The sequence below is a fragment of the Macroventuria anomochaeta genome (assembly GCF_010093625.1).
Source record: "Macroventuria anomochaeta strain CBS 525.71 unplaced genomic scaffold BU25scaffold_28, whole genome shotgun sequence".
Lineage (NCBI taxonomy): Eukaryota > Fungi > Ascomycota > Dothideomycetes > Pleosporales > Didymellaceae > Macroventuria > Macroventuria anomochaeta.
In genome coordinates, this window is record NW_022985389.1 from 322,819 (window position 1) to 339,061 (window position 16,243).

The following is a 16,243-nucleotide window of genomic DNA, read 5'->3' on the forward strand; positions in this document are numbered from 1 at the left end:
AAAATCTGCTCAGAGCTACGAAAACCTCACTTCTAAAGCTGTCGAAGAGCGACTTTCTGAGGTCTAACAAGATGTCCATGGTAAGTTCCTTTGAAACCGAAACAAATCGACTGGACGGAACGGCTGCATTTGGCTGCGGGGTCTAGCGCCTTGATCGCTATTGTTACGTGTTTGGCAGCTGTAAAACGCGGTACGATTTCTCTCCTTCACGTCCATTTTCCGTTTTTTCGGTACTTGAGACTCCACAAAGTTATATCAATCCCGTCTTTTCATTCCACCGTCGATGTCAACTAGCTGCATTTTCGGAGCACGCAATAGAAATCCACGCTCGCGTAATAAAAGCGGGGTCCGGCTGTTGACGTCCACAAGATCGCAAGCAAAGTCGAAAAGTTAGAAAGAATGAAGTATAAAACATCGTAGTGCCCGTTGCCAAGTCATCAATTCGTATTCAATCCTTCGAAGTTTCAAGATGACCCTCAGTCAGACGCTGTTGCTCGCTTCAGCGGGTGCAGCCGCTGTCGTTGGCTCCGTCCAGAATGTCACGAAGCCGAACTTCATCTTTATTATGACAGATGACCAGGACTTGCATTTGAACTCAATTGATTATCAGCAGTCTGTTCAGAAGCATTTCGCGCAAGAAGGAACCTGGTTCAAGAAGCACTTCTGCACAGTTGCTTTATGCTGTCCATCTCGCGTGTCTTTGTTGACCGGAAAGGCTGCGCACAACACCAACGTCACGGATGTCTCTGCTCCTTACGGTACGCCAGAACTACATCAGCAGAAACTTCGTAACATCGAAGGTCTAACATTCGTCAGGTGGATACCCAAGGTTCATCGAGGAGGGCTTCAACGATGACTATCTGCCAGTCTGGCTGCAGAACGCTGGGTACAACACGTACTACACTGGTAAGATGATGAACGGTATGTGAAACATCGTGTCTCGGGACTGGGGCGTTGCTCACTGGTGCTAGGTCACTCGCTTAGCACCTACAACAATCCGCGCATCAATGGCTGGAATGGGTCGGACTGTGAGTTTTGCGAATCATCAATGCCTGCCTTTCTCTGACGTATCAGTCTTGATCGACCCCGGCACCTACATCTTCTACAATGCGACCATGTCACGGAATCACGACCCAGCCAAGAACTACCCTGGCGAATACTCGACGGATCTGATCTCAGCCGCTGCTGTCGGCTTTCTCGATGATGCTATCAAGGCTTCCGACCGACCATTCTTCCTTGGTGTGGCGCCTATCGCCCCTCATTCGGAAACAATCACTGGTGGAGATGCGAAATTCAACGCACCCGTCCCGGCAAAGAGGCATGAGCATCTGTTCCCCAATGTTACTGTCCCACGTACACCCAACTTCAACCCCAACACGGTATGTTCAACACCTGAATGTACAACACCATACTAATGTGGGCTATAGACGGGTACAGCATCATACTTCAAAACGATTCGTCAATTGAACCAGACTGAGATTGACTATAACGACGACTGGTACCGCAAGCGCCTTCAATCCCTGCAGTCTGTTGATGAGCTGATTGACTCTATCATCGAACGCTTGTCCGCCAACCCAACAGTACTCAACAACACGTACCTGATCTACACGACTGACAATGGCTACCACATCGGCCAGCACCGTCTGCCTCCAGGAAAGAGCTGTAACATCGAGGAAGATGTCAACATCCCGTTCTTTATTCGCGGTCCCGGTGTACCAAAGGGCGCCGTACAGACCATTCCATCGTCACACACTGACATTGTGCCCACGCTTTTCTCGCTCGCGGGCATCCCGCTCAGGGAAGATTTCGACGGCGAGCCTATTCCCGTGACAAAAGAGCTGCTGGCCAAGAACGAAAAGAGCGAGCATGTGAACATCGAGTTCTGGGGCGAATACCTCGTTGAGGGTAACACCTTCTTCGGACAGTCATACTTCCCGAATAACACGTACAAACATGTCAGAGTCATTGGTGAGGGCTACGACCTTGCCTACGCCGTGTGGTGTACGAACGAGCTCGAGCTGTACGACATGGTGGTAAGTCTTCCTCTTTCTAATTGCTCAAGCCTCGACAAGATGGTTGATTGACCTGACCACCACAGAACGACCCTTACCAACTCACCAACCTGCACAACACAAACTCCACCGTCAACTCCTGGCCCATCGCCTCTCTCTCCTCTCGCCTTAACGGCCTGCTCCTCACGCTGAAGCGCTGCAAGGGCCGTACTTGCACTAGACCGTGGGAAAAGCTGCACCCCAAGGGAGATGTGAAGAATCTGAAGGACGCGATGGACAAGAAGTTTGATGCGTTTTATGAAAAGCATCAGCAGCCGGTTACGTTTTCGGAGTGTGCGTTGGGGCAGGTGTTGAGTGCGGAGGGGGCACTGGAGCCGGTGCAGTGGAGGGAGGAGTGGGACGAGTGGAGTTATCACACTTAGATGAGCGCAACGGTGGTGTGAGAATACCAATCTGCTGTATAGAAAGGGATCTGGTGATCCAGATACAGTTGTCAATATAAATGCTGTCTATGCGATGATCACTAGTTGTTCCAGGTACATGGCAACCGCGGCTCCCATCACGTCGGTACACGAAGATTGGCAACCGTGGTCACGATGTCTCAAGCCCCCCCGCTTCCGCATCGGAATTCACTGTCGGAACTGACTAATCGCGGCCCGCACTTAGCGCCTCGCATCCTCGCATCCTCGCATCGGTGAGGTAAACGGCCAAGCACGAGTCGCCGCGCCCACGACAACCGTGAACAACGCACGCGCAACCATGTCTGGAGGCTGGAACACGATCGAGTCCGATGCGGTATGACGCGGTGTGAGCCGAACCCTCCTTGCGGCAGCTAACGCCATTCAGGGTGTTTTTACATACCTCATCGAGAAGCTCGGCGTTAAGGATACACAGTTCGCGGAGCTCCTGACACTCGACGCCAACGACCTGAGATCACTCGGCGACGTCTACGGCGTCATCTTCCTCTTCAAGTACCCCACAGGCGAGAAACCAACAGAGGTACCAAAGGACGGCACCTTCGACCACGAGGCGGCAAACAGCCTCTTCTTCGCGGCGCAGACGATCCAGAATGCATGCGGCACACAAGCGCTGATCTCGGTGCTGCTGAACAAGGAGGGCGAAATCGACATCGGCAAGGACCTGAAAGAGTTCAAGGAATTCGCGGGCGAATTTCCGCCCGAGGTGCGTGGAGCTGTGTATGCGCCTCGAACTTGGGTGGCTAACATGGGACCCAGCTGCGCGGAGAGACACTGTCGAACTCCGATCTGATCCGCGAAACACACAACTCGTTCGCCAGATCCTCGCCCTTCATCGACGAGACACAACGCACGGCGACAGAGGACGACGATGTCTACCACTTCATTGCGTGCGTATAGGGACCACTTGGCGGCCAGCATGCGCTAACACCACACAGCTACTCGTCCATAAACGACAAACTCTACGAACTCGACGGCCTCCAGCCCGCGCCCATCTCCCACGGCCCGTGCACAAGCCAAGAGTTCCCCTCCAAGATCATCCCCGTCCTGCAACGGCGCATCGACCGCTACCCCGCCAACGAAATCCGCTTCAACCTCATGGCATGCGTGCGGGACCTACGTATACGGGCGAGAGAGTTTGGCGACGAGGACGGGCTAGAGGAGCAGGAGGAGCAGCGCGCAAAGTGGCTGTGGGAGAACTCGTTACGGCGGCACAACTTTGTGGGCTTTGTGGGCGAGCTGTTGAAGGGTGTGGTCAAGGCGAAGTTGGAGCAGGGTGATGGCGCGTACGAGAAGTGGGTCGAGGATGCTAAGAAGCAGACGGTGGAGAGGAGGGAGAAGGCGAGGAAGCAGGGCACGGCTATGGAATAGGATGATCAGGTCGTCTGGAGAGACGAGGCGAGGAGGCCGTAATGGAAGCATGCATGCACACCACCCCCCGGTTCACCTGAAGATATGCGCCGCGCGGGAACTCTGCCGATTTCGTTGACTGCATGCGACAGCCCTGTCAGTCCGTTTCGCCCATGTCAGCTATTGCTGCCGGTCAGACTCCAAGCGTTTGAACGCGTGCGGGAGGTTCAGTGCCCAACGTTGGTGACTCTAGCTTCGCAAACATTACCATCGTCAGGAAGACTTGTCCAGGGCGTAACGGCCATGTGCCACGGTCGTCAGGAAGACTTGTTCAGGGCGCAATGGCCATATGCCACATGGTCAAGTGCTCGACTCCGGTGCCCCACCTGTTCGTGTTCATCGAGTTGATGCTTCGTAGCCCTACCGAGGTGCGTGTTGCGCTGTGAACTGGGCCCAGTGAGCGATTGCGGGCCTTGTTCTTTCAGGGATCCAAGCATCTTATTCTCTACTGGCGTGTGTTCATCTGCATGTGTGACGTGCGCGGTTCTTGCAGGGTTCATTCACGATCGGCTACAGGCCAAGCACGGACGTAACCCGAGGAGATGGTTCGCCCCATCAACGATGAGATGACAGCTGAACACCTGATCACTGCCTGTTCCCGTACAGCTGAGGAGAGGGCAGCACAAGCAGTCGCTCCAAGCCACTCACAAACCTCACCGCGGACGTTCCCCCCGCTCACAAACATCGGGCGACGCGCAGCAAACAAAGCATCCCGACATCAAATCAGTCAATTTCGTCTTCCATAGAGAGGACGTTAAACCAACCAACCAAAGCATCCCCACCGGCCAGACTCTCAGACTCTCAGACTCTCAGACTCTCGGACTCTCGGACTCTCAGACTCTCAGACTCACATAGGACGTTACACCAATCAGTCAATCAATCAGTCAGTCAGTCAGTCAGTCAGTCGATCAACCATCACCACCCCTCGCTTGCGCAACCGCGCCCCTACGACTCCACAAGGCTGCCCCGCACTCCAGCACCCAGCATGGCCTCACGCACGTCGACACCGCGCTCGCGCTCCTCGTCAGCCAGCAGCGACTCGTCCGACACCACCATGCTCGACGCGCCCGCGAACCTCCCCCTCACGCCCGCCCGCCCTCGCCAGCCTTCGCTAACGCAGAGCGCTCCCTCCACACAAGCACCCGCCTCCGACCCCTCCTTCTCGCTGCTGCTCTCCCTCCCCCGTGAGCTGCGCGACCGCATCTACACGTTCGCCCTCACCTCGCCCTACCCGTTCTGGTGGCCCGGCCCCGCGCCGATGAAGCACAACGTCGGCGTGAAGCTGCTGCAAACGAACAAGCAAGTCTACGCCGAGGCCGCGCCGGTGCTGTACACAGGGAACAAGTTCCTCTTCACGCATCCGAGTGACTGCAACATATTCCGCGTGGTAGCGTCTCGACATGCTGAGAGTATGAACAGTGTGTACTTCCGCATCCGCGAAAAGGACCTGCGCCTCTGGACGACGTATCTAGGGAGCAAGAGCGCGGACCGCAGCCTGAGAGCTGATCTGCCTAAACTGAAGAATCTGTGGGTATTCATGCGCTGTGGGGGGGCAGGCGCACCGCGTCTACTCGGGCAGCTAGGTGTCCAAGGCCTGGGCGGCGGTCCACAAGGGTTTGGTGGCGTAGGCGCGCTTCCACCGGCTATGGCGGTGCATGTCCACGCCGTGCAGAACGCGCTGGGCCAGCAGGTGGCGGCGCTGCAGCAGCAGGTGCAGCATCTCAACCACGCCGTGGGCGTCACGGGGCCGCCGGTCATCGTGCCTACGGGCGCGCATGCGGGCCAGCATCACCCTGCTCCGAATGCGAATCAAGGCGCGGCGGGAGATGCGAACGGAGCGCAGCACCATGTCCCTCCGCCGCCTCCTCCGCCTCCTCCGCCGCCAGCAATGCCTTTCGCTACCTTTGCTACTTTCGCTGCCGGTGCAGTGCCGCACCATCATCCGCAGCCTCCGGCCTCTGCTGCGGCGCATGGGCAGCCGAGCCACAACATTCTTACTACGTTCCTGCGGTTTGAGCGTGAACTGGGCATCGAATCACTCTGCCTCAGTCTGCGCGAGACACTGCAAGACCACGACCACCACCTCGCACACCACCAACCCACGCATCCTGCTAGCGCCGGCGGCCACCGCGAACGCCGTCGCGAGGAACGAGAATTGGCTTCGCGCAACGGGCTAGGCCATCGCGAGGAGCGAGAACGAGAGCGCGAGCGTGATCGTCGGAACGAGCGAGACAGTGGCAGAGACCCGCAAGCCGGGAGGAAGCGCGAGGTTCCAGACGTCAAGATCGTGTGTATCATGCGTGTTCCGAAGCCCGAAGTGAGCAGGCTGGTCAGGATGTACCCGGAGGAATTGACTGTGGATCGCAATGGGGATGCGCGGACGAGGTTTAGGCGACTGCATGGTGCGGATATATGTGTGGAGATTAGTGGGTTTGAGGGTGTGCAGGGGTGAGTTTGAGAGAGGAGAAGCAGTGAGTGGGAGAGAGCGGGAGAGCGGGAGAGCGGGAGAGCGACGAGTGTAGAGCGTGGTACGAGCCAGCCATAGAGCAAGGCTGTGAACGCCGGGACAGAGGATGTATACCCAGGAAAGCTTGCTGCTGTCTGATCTAGTGCACTGTTTCGAGCTGCTCCCTGTTATCGCAACTCTACGCCAGTCATGATCCGCGCTCGACAGCTTGTAGGACGTACGCTTGCACCACCAAGTGTAAACGCGAGCCCTAGACTCCAGCCACCACTCCTCCCCCCTCTTCGTGTCCATGCCGCATCATCCGCAATACCTTCCGCGCCTCGCCAGCCAGCCACTCAGCCATGATGTGCTGCACATTCGTCTTTTCGTGATTCGTGCGCTTCCGGCTCAAGCACCCCGATCGTAGTGAAGTGGAGCGAACACACTTGGTCAAGGCAGCGGACACGACCGCGTCTTTTCAGACAAGGATTGAGAACGACAACGCGTCGCTTGATCGCGCTCCGGACAATGTGCTCGTTTACTGCTGAGGCGCCCACTGGCACCGGAGTTTTCTACGGGAACAGGGAATGTACAAAATGCATCTCGTGGACGGTAGCGTGACAGAGATGGCAACTGGATGCTGTATCCATGTCGCCGTTCCCTTACAGCTCTTCCTCCGTCTCGACGTCGAACATCTCCTCGTCGTCGCCGTAGTCGTCGCGCGTCTCGTACCACCACTCGTTACCATCGGCCTCTTCTCTAAGCAAGCTCAGCCCCAAGTCCAGCGTAGGCCTCGGAGTTGGTGTACGCCTCTTCGAGCATGCAAGGATGCGACTGTGCGTATCCCGCCCTTCCTAGCCCACTGAACGTACCCTCAGCCAGAGTCTCAGTCTTGTACGCAGGTCCCAGACCAATCTCAACACCCAGCCCATATGGATGGGCCACGTGCACGCATCCCTCCAGACCCGACATCGCGGCCTCGATATCCGCCTTCGTCCATTCCAACTTGAAGTCCATCTGCTGCGCCATACTCCAGCCATTCCTCGTGTCCTGCTCAGCAAACTCCTGCTCGTTAAGGCAGTGCTGACACACCAGAGTGCCCCAACGAGCCTTTCCCTTATCTGACTGGTTCAAGCAAGCGTAGTGGTACCATCTGAACCGACAGTCGAGATTTGTGCACTGCGCGATCTGAGGTTGCTCGCCCTTCTTGAGGATACCATGCGAAGCAGGCTTGTCGCACCAGCAGATCTTCGAAGTGGATGCTGGACGCATGTTCTGGAAGGATTCGTAGCTTAAGGTTGTGACACTGTCTGACACATCCATCTTGGTTGGTCGCTTTGCGAAGTGTACAGTAAGCTTGGGGGGAGAGGGAGGTCGGATCGTGGGTTCTGGCTCCGGTGAACGTCGAAGTCCGGTAGTGGAGCTGATCTGGGCCTTGGGTTGTGAGAGTTTGGGCTCTTTGGGGGCTATGGTACGCGCCTTCTTCTGCCCAACAGATTGTGTACCTATAGGAGCAATCTTCCGTTTTTTTGTCTGCTTTGTCGAGTCCTTTTTCTTCTTGAGTGACTTTAAACGCTTTATGGGCCGTACTGGAGCCAGAGATAGGTTCTCCTGTGACATCGAAACTCCCATCTTGTGTTTTTGTGGTGACCTCCTTACTTGTACGAGAGGGACTGCAGTGTTGGTGTCGAGTTCGCGACCAAACTTACGCTCCTTAACATTAACAGGTGGGGGGGTTGTCAGGTCTACGACACGAGAGCCGCACTTATTCCTAGTCACTGCACCTTTCTTTTGTGGCTTCTTCTTAGTGGCGATGTAAATCTTTGTTGCAGTCGAAGGCGATGCTCTCGATAGGTCTGCAGGCGCGGAAGGAGTAAAGTGTCCATCAGAACTCTCAGGTGTAACTGACGCAGAACGTAGAGTCAGAGTAAAATAATCCGTACGCGGCAATGGTTTCGTGCGCTCACAGTGCTTTTCGGTGACCTCATCACTGTCAGAGCTTATCCATATTGTGTCCTTGCCATGACCGTTGCTGGGTAAGTGATGGATTTGAGCCTCCTGCGGACGATCCGAAGCGCCATCAATTTGGGGTAGTGCCTGCGCTTCTTTCAGCCTGTTTCGTCTGTTTTTCGTAATGTGGGAGCGTCTTGACTGACTTTGCCAAAATCCTCATGCAGCTCACCGTCGGCCGGCTTGCTTTGGTATGCTGCTGCGCCCAAGGTCCCGCTACCAATCAATGCACTGACATCGAATAATGTGACTCTAGGGTTCTTGAATGGCCGCATGATCTGTACTGGAGCTGGCTCTTCCGAGCTGCGTAACTGAGGTCGCGGAAGAGCACCTTGGAGCTGCCTCATAGTATCTCGAGCTTCAGCGCGCTTCCTCCACAGGTACTCCAAGCAATCGACGCAATAGGTCGGCGCTTCCGTATCAACCAAATGCCTGACGAGCTGCCAGTACTCAGGCTGCTGCATAAGTTCACCATCGCGGCGGAAAGCGAGTATGGACTGAGACCCAACGGTGGGCGTGACCGTACCCCAATGAACAAGAGGTTCGAGTCTGACAATTTGTGATTGGCATGTGTGCATTGGAATAACTTGAAGATCTTTAAGGTAGGTGCAGGTGTCGTGCGCGGTATTGCTCAGAACGAAAAGGTGCTTTTCTACGTTGCGTTAGGCGAGGTGTTGAAGTGGGACTAGGTTGATATACCTTCTAGAAGCTGTGAGATCTTTGCAACATGTTCCGCCACGAGAACTTGCAGTCTAGATGGACGCTGGGATGTTGTCATTGTTGGGCAGCGACTGTTGGAGACCTTAGTCCACATCTTGGCCTGCAACACGGCAAGGTGATCGTTTGAAACGCCAGATAAATCGCACTCGTCGCCATATTCGTCGATGATCTGGTGGGGTTGCAGGTATTCATGGAGGTAGTTGCGGAGCGTGTTGGCACTTGCTAGGCCTGGCATTGGGAAACTTGGGTGTGAGCTGGACACATCCTCTTGCAATCCAAATGTATACACCTCAACACTAGCCTCAGGATAAACGTGCTTGCGACCCTGAAAGTCGAGCGCCAGCTCAAAACTGCATTCACCTTCGGCTAAGATTGGCGATGCAAAGTTCTCCTTGTCTCGATGTGTCAATAGAGCTGTGAGCTCTTCGACCTGGCGCGGCGGAGCTGCGAAAACTCGCGACGGCATGTTGAGAATACGTGAATCAGACTTTGGATATGAAGAAGTGAAAGCAGGATAAAGAGCTGGTGACAGAGCCGGGAAACCATGGAACAATCTGGAGTGGCTGTCGCTGCGCGTGGGCGTCGCAATGTTGTCGACGGGGCGCCGTGGGAGAGAAGCGCACGACGACATGGCTAACTACCAACTATGCCAAGCTTTCCGTAAAATTCTGTGTACTTTCAGGTACAGCAAGGCGGAAGTGAAAGGATGGCCACTGGCACATGTGGATGGCGCGTTCGTAGCCAAAATACGCGCCTTGAACGTCCAACTCTTGAGCACAAACAAACGCGTGCGACGCGCCCGACGCGTCGAACTTGCGAGGATGCACCATTTGCAGTGAATTTGAGTCGCGTTCATGGACAAGCAAGAAAGTATGTAGAGAATGACGAACTTGAGAGGTGAAGGGGACTGAAACTGATACTTGGCCTTGGACCTCCAGAAATTATATGGACAACCGAGCAGCATTGTGTTTGTGAACATAACAGGAATCCATGATAGAGATATCGCTACGTGAGTCTCGTGTTGTCTTGATTTAAGGTTGGTGGTGGAAGAAGTGACACGCATGTTTGAAGCATGGGGAATACATGCTAGTGCACTTTGACGTCATTCGCGACTACGTTACACAAACTCGTTGCTACCACATCAGAGACACGAGATACATGTAATTTGCACAGTCACATCACTAAAGAATAAACTCACGCAACAGGAAGAATATGAGCTGAGTTTTACATAATTTTTTCATTCATGACATGATGCTAGCAAGCTTGTCGCAGTGACAGAGCCGCAGAACACAATTAGATAGTCTACCTATCAGTGTTGACCTGCGCAGCAGACTCCGGCTCCTTCTCCTGCGCCGGAAGACCACCAGTGTTACCCCGTGTACCAGCCGCATCCTGGGTCAAGTTCCTCTGCTTAGCATGTGTCGGGTCGTCCTTCAGATCCGCAATGTTGCCCTGGCCGTGGTTCTCCTTCAATCCAGCAAGACCACCGCTGCCACCACTTTGGGTCGAGTTGTCGCGGAGCTCAGAGCTCGACTGACCCTGGCCGGGGTGTCCGAGACCGGTGTGTACGGAACCTGAGTCGGCACCGACCAGTGTTGACGAGGCGCTGGTGAAGGTCTTCTGGTTGTTGATGTCGGGATTGGGGGTGTATGTGTCGGCCTTTGGGGCTGAGCCAGCAGGAAGAGTTTGGGCGTGGAACTCAGGTGCGTGATCGGCTTCTGAGACCTTCTTTCCGATCTGGTGCTGTGAGGATGTTAGCTTGTGCTCAGGAAACATGAGTTTTTTGGCAGCCAATTAGCTTGCAAAACAACTGTAGAATAGGAGCGTTTCCTAGGCTGTTGCAGAACTCAAGGATATTTTGACTTACTCCACCTGTCAAGAGAGGCTCGCTGGGCTTGACATGGCCTGCGAATTCGCCCTGGTTGGCAACGGCATCGGCGTTCTGAGACATTTTGGAGACGGTTGACTCGATGTATGTGATAGGAAGAGATGAGAAGGTGCAATTGACTTGTACAAACTGTTTGTGTGTTGAAAAAGTTGTGTTGTTTGAGAAAGCTATGGTAGCTCTACCGAAGGTTATATTACGGCGTCATGTACCTTGACATCGGTCAGACGTCACCACCGAAAACCGCAATGAAGCTACTATGAGCGCATTGGAGGGGCTGAACGTCATTCAGGTACCTCGTCGATCAGTCACGTGATATCACGCTATTACGAGAGTCCTTGCATGTTCGCAGAAAGGGCGCGATGCAGTGAGTGATAGCTCGAACCACGTGACTCTTGGCATTGATGGTGCATATACAGTCAATAAGGCTTTTTACAGCTTTGAACCGGCTCAAAGTTCTCTGCGCTGGCATTCGTTGATCTTATGGATGTAAGACTGTTGTCGTCATATCGGACGTGCTTCGATGCAGGATAATCAGATCACTGAACTAGAGTATAATACGACGCTGGTCAAGGCGCAGAAACGCGCATCGCTGTGTTCGAATTAGCGCGTGTTACTGAAGAGGATAGTCGGTGTTCGGTTGGTGGTGGATTTGCAATGGACAAGCCCGCTACGACAGCATGTGGAGCTGTGCATCGACAATTAATTCAATCAAAACCTGTCACGTAGTCAGGGATGATGGCCAGTAATGGAAAAGGTCAAACCATGGATACTGCAAAGATACCACACAAAACAACCAGCTCCGAGACATAGTCCAACGACATCGACACGGTATGGCTGCGGGGGCATTATCATTCTGTAACTGTAGAAATATTGCGCATGCAAACGACACGCTGACCCTATGTACTATTATTAGTAGCTCTGTCGCCATTGGCAGTTCATGAGCTCTTCGTGTCGATCTAGAGGGTGCGTTCAGTGGATGTTGAGCAAGCTTTGCTCACTCACAGAACGTGTTAAGCGACTCTTCCATCATCGTTGTAGTCATGAGCTTCTCCTCCAAGACATACAATATCTTCAGTATCGAAGGCTTCCGTCGGATTGTGCGGACCTGTACACCAAGTAAAGTATCGCCCCAGTTCATGCTACTCAATCCAAGTCCAACGCTTCCGAGAATGAAGAAAATGTAACGCCAACCAATATTCGTCATGCGAAAGCAATCTGAATAAAGACAACGTACCGTTCGGGTCTGATTCGCTTCGCCTAGAATCTGCTTGCGGCGGCACCCCAGAGGGAATTGTAGATCTTGTCGACAACGTATGAGGCCATGATCGTGCGGTGGTTAAAACTGCGACCGTTAAGACCTTGAAGAGCTTTCTCACCACCAGAGACTGAGTCGAACTTGACGTAGATGTCACCTTCGGTGTTCGGGTCAACGGCGATATGGACGACTTTGCCGTACTTCTTGTCGCACTCGACCTTGACTTCGTTTTCGAGGTCCTTGACCCAGTTATTTCCCCAGTTCCTCTGTTCCCTGATTTCATGTCAGCTTATGTTTCACAACCACGGATAGAGATACTTACTCGTCAGCATCGAAAGCGTTCTCGATCTTGATGCACTTCGAAGCCATGGGCTTGTCAACAACTGGAGCACGGGGCTTGCTGACAACAGGTGCAGCACCCTGTTTCGCGGGTTCTGCTGGGTCACGACGAGCTAGCGCGTCCATTAGCTTGGAACGATCGTAGGTCTTGAAGTTGACTCCAGCAACGTCGGTATCATCAAGAGCAGAGGCGCCGCTAACGCCTCGGTCATCCTTGCTGTGGGTGCGATCGAAGACACCACCAGAGCCTCCAGCATAGGCGCCACGGCCACCAGCGCCGCTAAATGCAGAACCCTGGTAGCTCTGCGCCTGCTGGTTGAAGGTACGCAACAGAGTAGCTGTTGATTCCGGCGTGAACTTGTCGTTACCGAGACCAACTCGAATTTGGCGGCCAGCGAGCTCGAAGCCGTTCATCTCTGCTAATGCATCTTTAGCATTATTGGGGTCAACAAACCTGGTTAATGTTAGCTTTTGGTAGTACGTGTTTAGAGTGAGAGTTTTACTGAACGAAACCGTAACCCTTCGATCGACCGGGGTTCATCTCATCCCGCTGGAGGATGACCTGCTCAAGCTCACCATAGGGCTCGAAAATCTCCTGTAAATCCTTCTCGGTAACACTGAAATGGATGTTGCCAACGTAGAGACGGTGGAACGGAGCACCGTTGGCGCCTGGTGCAGCACCTCCCTCAGATGGTCGAGCTGCGCGGTTCTTCTCGGCTTCTGTAAGCTGCGCAATGATAGGAACACCTTTCAGCTTCTGTCCAGTCAGCTCCAGAGCCTTAGGAACGGACTCTTCGTCCTTGAACTCAACGTAACCAACGCTACAGTAATTGTCAGCATGATTCTATGATACAGACTAGATTCAACTTACCCCTTTGAGCGACCAGTGACTCGATCTTTGACAATTTGGGCTTCGACGACAGGTCCAATAGCCTCGAAGAAGGAGCGTAGATGGCGTGTCTCAGCACGCTGGGAGATCTGCTGAACGAAGATAGTACGCTTGTCACGATCGTCTTCTGTAGCTTCTGGAGTAGCGGTCTTCTCACGGCGGCCTCCTTTGCGCTCCTCACCACCACGCTGACGATCGCCAGATCTTTCCCTCTCACGGCGTGGCTTGTCACCGCGGGGGGAGCGCGAGCGAGCGCGTCCTCCACCGCTGTAGTAGTCACCGCCTCGGTCCCTTCGTCCTCCGCGGTATCGGTCGCGCGAGCTGCTGCGTCGGTATCTGTCATCAGCGTCACCTCTGCTCGAACGGGGGCGGCTGTCGTCTCGTCGGCGGTGGTCTCGGTCGCGGCTCCTACGCCTATCGCCTCGGCGGTCACCGCGATCTCTGCTGCGGTCGCGACGGTCACTGTGTCGGTCACGGCGGTCGCCATGGCGGTCGTCCTTGCGGGCGTCCGAGTCACGGGCCTCGTCATTCGCTTGTGCCTCGCGGGTCTTCTCTACATCGCGGGCAGCCTCCTCGAGGAGTGCATCGACATCCATAGCGCCTGAGGTCATTCTGGTGTCGGTTGAGTCCTAGCTCTCGATAAGTTGCGTCGGTCGGTAGTGCTGAGCGCAATCACGGGGCAGGCGCAGTGCGTTGTACGAAGTGGTTTCGGTAAGCCTTGAGGCTGAAATATTATATTGCGGACTGAGCGTGTGCGGAAGGCAGCTAGTATTCCAAGCAAGATTTTCGGCGACAATTGACCATATGGAGTCTCGTCCCAGGTATAGTGTGCTTGTTGATGCGCGCAAAACCCTGCAGTCGGTGGTGGAGTGCAGGGGAAGAGGCTGGGTAAGTATTTGAGTTGGTGTCTGGACCGTCCGCACTAGTGGCGGCAAAACCTGGAAAGAGCCTCGAGCCAGTAGGCAGGCGCTCACACGTGCAATTCACATTCATCAAAAAAATCGAAGTAATGCCGGCCATTTGCGAAACGAACGTCATGCGCTCATACGCACATTAACATTAAAATAGGTATATGTGATCGTGAAATAGAACTAGCTCCAATCTAGGAACTTATCGCCCAACACGTCATGTATATTCTTACAAAACCACAACGCCGACCCAATGCTGTCTATGCAATCATGTCACCAACCACTCTAAGCAGACATTACGTCTACGATGTCTTGATGACCTTCGGTGGGCCCATCTCGAGCTCAGTGCCGAACACCCAGTCCCAGAAGCGACTGGTAACGCCAAAGCCGTTTTCGTAGTCGGCGAAGTGGTGCTTGAGGTGGTACTTCTTGAGCTCCTGGTACCAAGGAGGAAGCTTCTGGTGGTGAAGGAAGTAGTGGGTCAGGTCGTAGAGTGTGTAACCGAAAACACCGCCACAGTACGCGGCTGTCGCAGCATACCAGTTGTGGAAGAATACAGTGTGTGCGAACTTCCAGAACGGTGCCGCAAGCACTGCGAACAGCGTGGGAGGCATGACCAGCCTGTACTTGTCCATGGGAAGGTAGTGGTGGATGCCATGAAGGAGGAAATGCAAGGTGAGAGCGGCGCGATTGTTGGGAAGGTAACTGGATGAATTAGCAGTGGACACGATGAAGGATTGGAATGTACTTACTCGTCAAGGTGGAACAAGCATCGGTGCAGGACGTATTCGATGATTGTCCAGAAGGCAAGTCCAAACACCCAGTAACCTGCAAGAGCCGGATAACTCAGGTCACCTTGAGCAGCGATGTAGGTCACACCTGCGACCACAGGCCACCAAAGTGTTGGCACGACCCACCAAGGTGTCTTGCTCAATGGCTCCAGAAAGTTGCCGAACAGTGGAGCCGAATCTCCTCCCTTGTAGTGGCGCGGTCGGTGTACCTGCTCGAGGTAAAAGTCCTTCTCGAAGCCGCCATTCCAGACTTGCATGAGCAATGGCTTGTTAAGATCAAGGAACTTGTGCTGCTTGTAATCGAGGTTATGGTCGGTCTCGCGCGACAGATCTTCAGCAGTTGACATGCCTGTCGCAGCATAGAGGGGCTTCTGATTCTGTTCCATGCCTTTAAGCTCGATCTTGCCCACCTCTGACGGGGGAAGAGGGACAATCTCATAAGGCTTGTTGCTCTTGGTGACAGCGTCCATAACCTCCTCGCTAGCTACGAAGCCAATCAGGCACTCATCCAGGATCTCGTAGGCGGAGTCTGAGTGGGCGTGGGAAATCTCGTCTTTCAGGATAGCTGTGACATCCTTACCGCCGTACTCGAGGATGAGCTCGCCGCCTCCTGGGTGACCGTCGAGGAAGTCTGTCACATCATAGACCTTGCTGCCAATCGTAACATAGCAGGACTTCTCGTTGTTGTGTGCCTGGACATCGGCGGTCGGAATCGTCGGAAGGCTGCGGCCTGGCATGGTGGTGGTTGTAGACATGCGGTCGAATTATTGGAGCCTAGGAGCTCACGAAATCGCGAGTTGGGTGGGTTGCTGTGAGATCGACTCGATTTGCGGGGCGCAAATCGATGCTTTAGGAGAACTGTCGCCACGAAACACAAGCAAGACGCAGATGAGGAAGGAAGGCGCAAATGAATACAATGCCTACGGTAGCAAAGGCAGCGTGAGGAGTGGAAAGCAGCGGAGAAGTGCTGCGGTGAAAAGTACAGTAAGATTGCGCAAAGGAGAGCGACGGGTATCGATAATTGTCAGGAGAGCTAAGCGGATCGGTTGCGTCGGGCAGATCAGCACAGCGTGGCGAGACATCTGGACCCTGGAACTTT

General features: G+C 54.2%; 8 protein-coding genes across 8 annotated transcripts; 4 read left to right on the forward strand and 4 right to left on the reverse strand.

The window, feature by feature from the left end:
- The first annotated feature begins 274 nt into the window (after nucleotides 1-274).
- On the forward strand, nucleotides 275-2,797 carry BU25DRAFT_129547 (arylsulfatase precursor). The gene is made up of 6 exons (XM_033700490.1): nucleotides 275-758; nucleotides 817-921; nucleotides 972-1,028; nucleotides 1,075-1,379; nucleotides 1,428-2,033; nucleotides 2,099-2,797. Exons 1-6 carry the CDS (start codon nucleotides 470-472, stop codon nucleotides 2,432-2,434), a joined length of 1,698 nt encoding a protein of 565 aa, XP_033559155.1. The 5' UTR covers nucleotides 275-469; the 3' UTR covers nucleotides 2,435-2,797.
- BU25DRAFT_129649 (ubiquitinyl hydrolase) lies at nucleotides 2,604-4,007 on the forward strand. The gene is made up of 4 exons (XM_033700492.1): nucleotides 2,604-2,807; nucleotides 2,859-3,194; nucleotides 3,248-3,378; nucleotides 3,427-4,007. Exons 1-4 carry the CDS (start codon nucleotides 2,772-2,774, stop codon nucleotides 3,857-3,859), a joined length of 936 nt encoding a protein of 311 aa, XP_033559156.1. The 5' UTR covers nucleotides 2,604-2,771; the 3' UTR covers nucleotides 3,860-4,007.
- BU25DRAFT_129602 (uncharacterized protein) lies at nucleotides 3,856-4,343 on the forward strand. The gene has a single exon (XM_033700491.1). The coding sequence runs from the start codon at nucleotides 3,944-3,946 to the stop codon at nucleotides 4,244-4,246; it is 303 nt and encodes a 100-aa protein (XP_033559157.1). The 5' UTR covers nucleotides 3,856-3,943; the 3' UTR covers nucleotides 4,247-4,343.
- Nucleotides 4,344-4,952: 609 nt separating this feature from the next.
- BU25DRAFT_347074 (uncharacterized protein) lies at nucleotides 4,953-6,350 on the forward strand (the record flags this gene model as incomplete). Its single annotated transcript, XM_033703132.1, has 2 exons — nucleotides 4,953-5,946; nucleotides 6,142-6,350. The coding sequence occupies 2 exons, from the start codon at nucleotides 4,953-4,955 to the stop codon at nucleotides 6,348-6,350; spliced, it is 1,203 nt and encodes a 400-aa protein (XP_033559158.1).
- A 2,102-nt stretch (nucleotides 6,351-8,452) lies between these two features.
- BU25DRAFT_423722 (uncharacterized protein) lies at nucleotides 8,453-9,705 on the reverse strand (the record flags this gene model as incomplete). The annotated part of the gene is made up of 2 exons (XM_033708231.1): nucleotides 8,453-9,006; nucleotides 9,054-9,705. 2 exons carry the CDS (start codon nucleotides 9,703-9,705, stop codon nucleotides 8,453-8,455), a joined length of 1,206 nt encoding a protein of 401 aa, XP_033559159.1.
- Nucleotides 9,706-10,376: 671 nt separating this feature from the next.
- BU25DRAFT_346828 (uncharacterized protein) lies at nucleotides 10,377-11,025 on the reverse strand (the record flags this gene model as incomplete). The annotated part of the gene is made up of 2 exons (XM_033703120.1): nucleotides 10,377-10,817; nucleotides 10,942-11,025. The coding sequence occupies 2 exons, from the start codon at nucleotides 11,023-11,025 to the stop codon at nucleotides 10,377-10,379; spliced, it is 525 nt and encodes a 174-aa protein (XP_033559160.1).
- Nucleotides 11,026-12,054: 1,029 nt separating this feature from the next.
- On the reverse strand, nucleotides 12,055-14,314 carry BU25DRAFT_129727 (splicing factor, CC1-like protein). The gene is made up of 4 exons (XM_033700493.1): nucleotides 13,428-14,314; nucleotides 13,060-13,377; nucleotides 12,540-13,010; nucleotides 12,055-12,490 (listed from the first exon to the last, which is right to left on the reverse strand). Exons 1-4 carry the CDS (start codon nucleotides 14,054-14,056, stop codon nucleotides 12,220-12,222), a joined length of 1,689 nt encoding a protein of 562 aa, XP_033559161.1. The 5' UTR covers nucleotides 14,057-14,314; the 3' UTR covers nucleotides 12,055-12,219.
- A 41-nt stretch (nucleotides 14,315-14,355) lies between these two features.
- On the reverse strand, nucleotides 14,356-15,981 carry BU25DRAFT_129733 (Inositolphosphorylceramide-B hydroxylase). The gene is made up of 3 exons (XM_033700494.1): nucleotides 15,271-15,981; nucleotides 15,106-15,198; nucleotides 14,356-15,058 (listed from the first exon to the last, which is right to left on the reverse strand). The coding sequence occupies exons 1-3, from the start codon at nucleotides 15,897-15,899 to the stop codon at nucleotides 14,656-14,658; spliced, it is 1,125 nt and encodes a 374-aa protein (XP_033559162.1). The 5' UTR covers nucleotides 15,900-15,981; the 3' UTR covers nucleotides 14,356-14,655.
- Nucleotides 15,982-16,243: the final 262 nt, after the last annotated feature.

Coding starts and splice junctions, on each gene's coding strand:
- BU25DRAFT_129547 (XM_033700490.1), top strand. CDS start 470: ATGACCCTCAGTCAGACGCTGTTGCTCGCTTCAGCGGGTGCAGCCGCT. Junction 759..816: donor GGATGTCTCTGCTCCTTACG/GTACGCCAGAAC, acceptor AACATTCGTCAG/GTGGATACCCAAGGTTCATC. Junction 922..971: donor CACTGGTAAGATGATGAACG/GTATGTGAAACA, acceptor CACTGGTGCTAG/GTCACTCGCTTAGCACCTAC.
- BU25DRAFT_129649 (XM_033700492.1), top strand. CDS start 2,772: ATGTCTGGAGGCTGGAACACGATCGAGTCCGATGCG. Junction 2,808..2,858: donor ACACGATCGAGTCCGATGCG/GTATGACGCGGT, acceptor AACGCCATTCAG/GGTGTTTTTACATACCTCAT. Junction 3,379..3,426: donor GATGTCTACCACTTCATTGC/GTGCGTATAGGG, acceptor AACACCACACAG/CTACTCGTCCATAAACGACA.
- BU25DRAFT_129602 (XM_033700491.1), top strand. CDS start 3,944: ATGCGCCGCGCGGGAACTCTGCCGATTTCGTTGACTGCATGCGACAGC.
- BU25DRAFT_129727 (XM_033700493.1), bottom strand. CDS start 14,056: ATGACCTCAGGCGCTATGGATGTCGATGCACTCCTCGAGGAGGCTGCC. Junction 13,378..13,427: donor GTCACTGGTCGCTCAAAGGG/GTAAGTTGAATC, acceptor CAATTACTGTAG/CGTTGGTTACGTTGAGTTCA. Junction 12,491..12,539: donor AACGCTTTCGATGCTGACGA/GTAAGTATCTCT, acceptor ACATGAAATCAG/GGAACAGAGGAACTGGGGAA.
- BU25DRAFT_129733 (XM_033700494.1), bottom strand. CDS start 15,899: ATGTCTACAACCACCACCATGCCAGGCCGCAGCCTTCCGACGATTCCG. Junction 15,199..15,270: donor CCATTGAGCAAGACACCTTG/GTGGGTCGTGCC, acceptor AGGTGACCTGAG/TTATCCGGCTCTTGCAGGTT. Junction 15,059..15,105: donor TGCTTGTTCCACCTTGACGA/GTAAGTACATTC, acceptor TAATTCATCCAG/TTACCTTCCCAACAATCGCG.